Source organism: Zootoca vivipara, chromosome 11, assembly GCF_965207765.1.
Source record: "Zootoca vivipara chromosome 11, rZooViv2.hap1.1, whole genome shotgun sequence".
NCBI lineage: Eukaryota > Metazoa > Chordata > Lepidosauria > Squamata > Lacertidae > Zootoca > Zootoca vivipara.
The window spans coordinates 25,187,020-25,194,799 of NC_142594.1; the positions used below are offsets into that span (position 1 = coordinate 25,187,020).

A 7,780-nucleotide genomic window follows, 5' to 3' on the forward strand; every position below is an offset into this window, starting at 1 on the left:
AAGAGAGAAAGAAAGATAAAACAGAAAGAAATAGGTAAAAAGGACTTTCAACATATACAATGATTCTTCAAAATAAATGTTCCATCTAGATTAATATCAGCAGTTCCTCCCTCTGTAAAGTGATAATTTTTTTTTCTGGTCTTCAATCCAGGACTCTCCAGTTTATTCATTTCTTTCAATACAAGAAGTCCAAAGGAGATTCTCCAATAGTTTTTATATATAATAGTCAACAACAGTTGTCTAGTTACAGGTAGGTAGCCGTGATGGTTAACAGTTGTCAACAGGTTTACCACACCTATCAGCCAATCAACCATTCCCACCACCCTTCTGAGTAATACCCCTCCCCACCCTCTCACTATATACAAGGGTCTGGTGACTTCTGTTTCAGTGTATCTGAAGAAGTGTGCATGCACACAAAAGCTCATACCAATGACAAACTTAGTTGGTCACTTAGTGCTACTGGAAGGAATGTTTTTTATTTTGTTTCAACAGTTGTCTAGTCCAGCATCACATTACCTCCAATACTGTATTAAGAAGCATTCAATCCAAATTTCTTCACTGTGTCTATGTATTAGGATATCAATCCATAATTATTTATTATACAATCCTTAATTCACACCTAAGTCAACTTCCAATCTCATTTCCTGTCAACCATGTTTATCAATACTTTTTTTAAAAAAATTCAAATTTCCACCTCCCCCTTTTCCAATCTTTTCCCAGAAAAGTTGCAAGAAACTCTCATGTGCTGTCAGGAAGGGTGTTACTGAGTAGTTCAGTAAGTGAGGCACTTGTCTCATGAGCTCATTCTTCACAATTTCCATATATTGTTGCCTTTGCCATTATCCGCAGTTCAATTCAATAAATAAACAAACCAGGGGAGACCATTAGCTTCAAAAGGCCTGCCAGCCAGATGAATGGCATCAATCCCTTCCCCCACATAAAATGATGAAACTGATGGAGAATTCTGGAGAACTCAAAACTTGCATACTATTTTGTGATTTTTGATTGGTTTAATATATTGCCTTAATATGGGTTTTCACATTAGTGGTCAGAATACTCATTGGTAAAATATGCTTTTGCACTGCATTTTTTTTTTAATCCAACAAGAAAATGGTTCATTCATGAAACCTGCTGGTTGGCCCTGGGAACGTTATCATCCCTCATAGGAACATAGGAATCTTATACCAAGTCAAACCATTGGTCCATCTTCCTCAGTACTATTTATATGGACTGGCTGCAGCTCTCCAAGGTTTCAGTCTGGAGACATTCCCAGTCCTGCCTGGAGTTGCCAGCAATTCAACCTGGAGTTTCCCCCCTGCAAGCAGAAGTTCTGTCATTGAGCTGTGGTGGCCCTTCGCCACATCTAATCTTATCTTATCTCAAAGGGGCATTGTGAAGATAAACTGAATCTCATATGCATTGCGTTGAGCTTGCTGGAAGTAATCTCTATGGCCACTAGATGGCACAGCTGTTGGGAAATAACTGGGGAATGCCAATTAATCCGGAAGTCGCCCATATGTGGGGAAACTACGAAATAAAATATGGTTGACTGCCTGAATTCAAAAAGTACTGGACTTGACTCACTCTGTAGCCAAAAGAGCCCCCAAGCAGAGTTTAAAGCTGAAATATGTGCAGTGTTTGCAAAGTGGGAAAATACCGGTTGTTAGATCTGTCAATATCCCAGTATTAAGCATTCACAATGTGCTCCACCACCTCTACCCCTCTCACAGTGAATAGACCACAAACTGAAGTAAGTTCAAATGCTTTATTTACAGTAATCAGAGGTCTTACTGATGCATCATTCAACGCCACATCAGAAACAGGTAAAACGTTTTTTGAGCACAAACTACAAAAAATATCTTCAAACATGGAGTCTGGGCACAAAACGCCAGCCTCATGTGTCTGGTCAGTTACATGGTTCAAAGTGTAGAGGGAGAGAAAGGAACAGGAAACAAGGCTTACTTCCTCCCTCCCTGAAGGTGAGGTGGCGTGACCTAGCCGAGCCTTCTCTAGCAATTCACAGCTTTGTGGGCCTTAACCCCTTCATTTACTAACTAACTAACATAGACACACATCGTTAGGTCTGACTGCAAAATCTCCCGCAATGGTTGCTTCATTAAACTTTCACTAGTTCTGTTTGCTACTTAGGAATGAGCGAGCCCAAGGCTTCCAATATCAGGCTGCTAAGGCCATTGTGAGATGACCTCCACTGTGACGTCACCCCCTGCTAACTCACTGGACAGGCAAGCCTTAGAGCATTGCTGGACCTGCTTCCTGGAAGCTAGCCAGCCACCTGCTCATATTTAATGAAATTGCTCAAAAAGGAAGAATAATATCAACGAACATGTAAGTAGGACTTTTCTCCCACAGCTTCTACATTGTGCTTGTCTCATCGTTTGTGATGGTTTATGCCAGCCCCTCACAGGAGGTAGGGGGCTCTTTCTTCCCTAGCTAAGATTGGCTTTCTCAGTCAGGACCATTTTAAACACAGCAGCTGCCTGCCCCTTTTAGCCCCTGCCTCTGGGTGTGAGGAAAACACTCCCTTCCGTGTAAATGAGATCTATCCTTCCCAGATAAGATCAAGAAGATGCAAATAGCTACCAGTGACAAGTGGGAATTCATGTCTCATCTTGAACCTTGAAGTGGCTCAGGGGCACTGCAGGCATGTAACAGGCGAGGAGTCTGCGAGTCCCATTTCTCACCTACTTCCTCATTTTGCTCTAGGCTCCAACGACTGCAATCCTTATTGAAAAAGAACAGCAAAGTCACCCCACAGACTCCAGTGGAAGGGGGACCAATTCCTTCCCTGGAAATATGGGAAGACCGTGGCGAAAGGGTACAGTCATCCCCACCTGGCTGCCAACACAGTGAAACAAATTCCCCGTACGAATCCGGAGCTTCCTACTAGGTGCTAATGGGCGTGGAGGGTGCCATTTATGTTGGCTTCCATCTCCAGTGTGAGGAGGCACCTGGGCTGTTTCAGGCAAGCCTTCAAAGATCTCTTCCCATCACTTTAATGGCTCCTTGCCTTTTATAATTTCCAGGGGATCGGCATGGTCATCAATTTCTTAGCAGCAATAGACGCAGAAAGGAAGCCCATCATGGCAAAGGAGGAACTTGCTAAGAAGATAGTGGTGAGTGAGGTAGTACTTTGAGAAGTACTTTGAGAAGGTATCCCCCACAGGGTGGATGGGAGAGATCTTAGCAGTGGATTTTCTGCAAGATATTCTGGTGGTAGGTAAGGCTTGTACACGGCAGAGAAATGGAAATGGAAATGGAGGACCTGCATGTCTAGAACCTCTCTCTGTGGAGAGGTCTACATGGGATATGTGGCCTCTTCTGCACATGGAAACACCTTCACATTGATACTGAACAGACATGGGTTTTGTGGAGTTGCATTTCTTGCTTGCAGGTCCAATATCAAGAAAACAGCTCAAAGTCAGTTGGTGGTGAAGTTATGAGTAAACTACTCTAGGGAGCTGAGAGGAATCACATGCAGCTGATTTCCACTTTTTCTGCCCCCCCCCAAATCTCTTCAAGGGCCTGATGGAGCGATACAAAGACCATCCCCTCGCCTTTTTCCTGTTTACCAGCTGCATGAATGCAATCACAAATCTGAGGTAAGTTGTGGTAGGAGACTGGTGGAACAGGAGATATTTTCCCCCACGCCACAGAGCAGTCAGAAGCAAAGGAAAAGGACTGGAGTGAGCAAATGCACCACAAAGAAAGAGATTGTGCTTCACTAGACACAAACCCTGGCAAATCAATAAGTGGGTGAGCAAGGAACGGAGGATTATTGGCTCCGAGGAGGTTCTGGGAAGAGCTTTTGACTCTCCTAACAACCCTCCACAGGTCTTTTAGAGAAGCTGGCCTCAGGCAGGCTTGGGGGAATTGCCCTGTTTCGAAGTAGACATGTGCTTCAAATAGACTGTGCTATAAATGTGCTTGCCTTGCAGCCTAGGAAAATGATATTCGGATGACCCCATTCTCTTCTCCTTTCATCATCAATGGGGAAGCCTTTGCCATTAGAGCAACTATGCTTGCAAGTTTCCATCCCCTTGGCAGAGTTTGGATCCAGCAAGCCTCTTCCCAAGAGCAACTTTCCTATAGGTTCCTACATTATGGGTGCATCAGTTGTTTTGACAAACGGTGTGGCAAAAAAATCGGTCACATTTTTGCAGATTCATCATCCCGCATGCATGTGGGGTGAGATTTTTCTGCTACTTCTTTTTAAAAGGGTGGGTAAGGATCCTTCCCCCTGAACTTACAAGGATTGTTGACTGCCCTTACTTAACTTAAATGATAGCAGAGATGTTTCCCCCCTTTATTATCCACTTCAAATAAAGTCCTGCCTCCGAGGCTGACTAGACAAAACTCCTAGAAGCTTCCCAGTCCACCTGAGCTTTCTCAAATACCACAGATGCAAGGAAGTCTGGCTGGGCTGGGAGGCTGTGGGCCGACTCCTCCTGCCATGGGAACTGCAACCTTGTTTTTTATAGTTATAAACAGGTACAGAAACCAACAAACACCTTGAGGTTTTCTTTTTCCTTTTGGGAGTAAATTGTACCAATTCCTCTGAAATGTCACCCAAATGTAGATACCGTATCTTTCCCCCTCTGGTTCTCAGGGATACCTTCTTTTGGGCTGGATGATAGAGCCAGCTCCAGACTCAACTTCAGCTACGGTAAATCTGACGAATATTCCCTCTATCACGTAATAGAATCCTGGTTTTTCCTCCTCCATCACAGCAGAAGCAGCCCTCCACTCCCAGAGAAACTAGAGGCGAAGCTGCTTCAAGTCACTCTGTCACGCCTCATTATAAAGAGCACAGAAAGTGAAGCGGTTTGCGACAAGGTAAATTCTTACTGAACTTCAACAGTCTTAAAAAAAAAAAACACCTGCTGTGTCTGTGGTCACCAATCCCTTGTTTCTGAGCTGAACCACTAAGGCACATTTCATCTTGAGCAATGCACAGACTTCTGCATTTCAGATAAAGCAGGGGGAGGGGAGGCATCATGACAACAAATCCACCTTTGCACTCTCTGCGCATGGATCCCCTTCCCGAAGGAGGAACTGCCTTAGACAGTCTAAGCCAGGCATCCCCAAACTGCGGCCCTCCAGATGTTTTGGCCTACAACTCCCATGATCCTTAGCTAACAGGACCAGTGGTCAGGGAAGATGGGAATTGTAGTCCAAAACATCTGGAGGGCCGAAGTTTGGGGGTGCCTGGTCTAAGCGAAAGGGCTCTGCATAGCTCCCTTTTCTACCTGCTCTGTTGGGGGATGGAGAGTGGCTACATAGCAATGACGTTGGTTGCTTTCTGTTCCTTGCAGGCCCTTTGCAGAGGAGCCTCTGAAGCCCTGGGTGCAATGCTCAAGGGGCTACTTTCAGAGGCCCCCACAATGCACCACCTTTTGAAGATCTTGGAGGTGAGTGTTGAATGTGAGTCTCTATTTCTTTCAAGTGTTGTTTGCTGATGGACACGACAGCATACCCTCCAACATTTCCCCAATGAAAACAGGGACTTCCTAAGGAAAAGCAGGACATCCCAGGATCAAATCAGAAACTGCGACAGCTTATGTAAACCCGAGAATGTCCCTGGACTGGCAGGGAGCTCTTACCACTGGGGGCATATTTCATTAGTGGGATTGTTCCCTATGGGGCTGTGTCTCTCTGGCTGGATGACTAGACCCAAAGCTAAACAGGGTACTCTCTCTCTCTCCTCTTTATATATATATTTATTGGTTTTATAAAACAAAACATACAACACAGAAAAACACACAAATGATACACAACCAAACACTACAATAAAAAATAACAAATCAATCTTCTATCATGACTTCCTCCATTCCTTCCCCACTATGTTTCATTATATTACTTCCTTAGTACTTTCCCTATCTTAATTCCAGTCTTTTTAATAATTATGTAAACCTGTTAATACTCTTAATGGCTTATCAATATTGAAAATCTCTTATACTCATCTCAAAATACAATTCTATTCTAGTTTAATTTTAAAACACAATACAATGGCAACACTTAACTAAATCTTAGTATATGATAATAACTCAACTAATACACTTCTGCAACCTATTTATACTTCCAAATCTTTTAATAAAAACTACTAATCTTGCAATTCTTTTCTAAATAAACTTTAACTTTCTTCCAATCTTCTTCCACCGATTCTTCCCCCTGGTCCCGGAGTCTCCCAATCAGCTCGGACAGTTCCATAAATTCTATCAGCTTCAACTGCCAGTTGTCCACCGTTGGTACATCTTCAGATTTCCAATTCTTTGCTAGTACTAATCTTGCTGCTGCTGTGGCATACAGAAAAACCGTAATATCTTTCTTGGGCAATTCCTCTCTAATTATCCCAAGTAAAAAAGCTTCTGATTTCTTAACAAACGTGTTTTTCAACACTTTCTTTAGTTAATTATAAATCTTGTCCCAGAAGCTCTTTACTTGGAGGCATGTCCACCACATATGGTAAAAGGTTCCTTCCACATTCTTACATTTCCAACATTTATTATCTTGTTTATGATAAATCTTAGCTAACTTTACTGGTGTAAGATACCACCTATACACCATCTTCATCATATTCTCTTTCAATGCATTACATGCGGTAAATTCCATATTCTTCTTCCACAACCTTTCCCAATCTTCTATCATCATATTGTGCCCTACATCTTTTGCCCAATCAATCATCACATCTCATTTTCTCCTACTCATATTGAAATACTGCCCCTCAATGAGGTCAAACTTAGATTCACAAAATGTTTAGGGGTATGTGTACCCCTGTGTATCCCCAGAAAAAAAGCACTGACTAGACCTCTTACAAAATACATTCAGCATGCTCAGTATGTTTTGAGCCAGTTTAACTGTTCCCCAGAATGTCCGCAGAATTGCTGCCTTTTCTGGAAAACAAAGCCCATGTAGAGTTCTTTAAAATCAGACCCAGGGGCACAGCTCCCAAGAAGCGCGATAATGGACTTGTGAGATTTCTTTGGCCTGCGCAATGATTCTGAGCTGCTTTTTCCTTCCTCAGCACTTCCAACAGTACATGAGGTCTTCAGACCGGCTAGAGAAGGCCCAGGCCATCAAAGCCACCAATTATATTTGCTTGGAAGCCTATTACAGTCTCGGCCTGCATTACGATGTGAGTATTCAACATGTGAGCGGAGCTTGGCGTTAGAAGTCCGCAGAACCCTGGGATGGGAGGCAAGGAGGAGGACCAGAGAACATTTCCTCCCGATCTCCACTGGAGCTTCTCCTTCCTGAAGATGGCCTTGTGGGGCTTTAAGAATAAAGGGGGCAAGAAGTTGAATTCCTTAGTGGATCTGGGAGGTGAGAAGTAATGAAAGAAGCTCATTTTGATGGCTCTGACTGTGGGATTTTATCCATCTCTCCAGCTTCATGAATTGCGGGAGCATCTGTGCCGATTATGGAGGAGCAGCAAGATCAAGCAGAAATAGGCTCTTCATGTTGTCTCTTCCTTTCTTGATCCCACATAGAGGAGCCAACTGGATTTCCTGGGCCCAGCGCTGTGTAGGCAGATCAAGTCCATTTCCACCTCTGCAAACTGTATACATATATGCTTTTATGTACAGATAGTGATGTACAAATATGGACAATTATTTAGAGCCTATATTGGGGATTGAAGATGGTTTGTTTTAAGATTGTTTTAGCCTGCCTTTCAGGCAAAGCATACAAAATATATAGGTTTCAAAGCCATGGGCGTACCCAGGATCAAAACTAGGGGGGGGCAAGGGGAGGGGCCAAGGCA

The 7,780-nt window shown here is 43.4% G+C and overlaps 1 protein-coding gene across 1 annotated transcript; it reads left to right on the forward strand.

The window, feature by feature from the left end:
* The first annotated feature begins 1,867 nt into the window (after positions 1-1,867).
* On the forward strand, positions 1,868-7,469 carry LOC148684234 (uncharacterized). Its single transcript, XM_088654234.1, has 8 exons — positions 1,868-1,905; positions 2,725-2,836; positions 3,045-3,134; positions 3,541-3,620; positions 4,749-4,854; positions 5,334-5,429; positions 7,043-7,153; positions 7,407-7,469. Exons 1-8 carry the CDS (start codon positions 1,868-1,870, stop codon positions 7,467-7,469), a joined length of 696 nt encoding a protein of 231 aa, XP_088510360.1.
* The last annotated feature ends 311 nt before the right edge of the window (positions 7,470-7,780 follow it).

Coding starts and splice junctions, on each gene's coding strand:
- LOC148684234 (XM_088654234.1), top strand. CDS start 1,868: ATGGAGTCTGGGCACAAAACGCCAGCCTCATGTGTCTG. Junction 2,837..3,044: donor GGGAAGACCGTGGCGAAAGG/GTACAGTCATCC, acceptor TATAATTTCCAG/GGGATCGGCATGGTCATCAA. Junction 5,430..7,042: donor ACCTTTTGAAGATCTTGGAG/GTGAGTGTTGAA, acceptor TTCCTTCCTCAG/CACTTCCAACAGTACATGAG.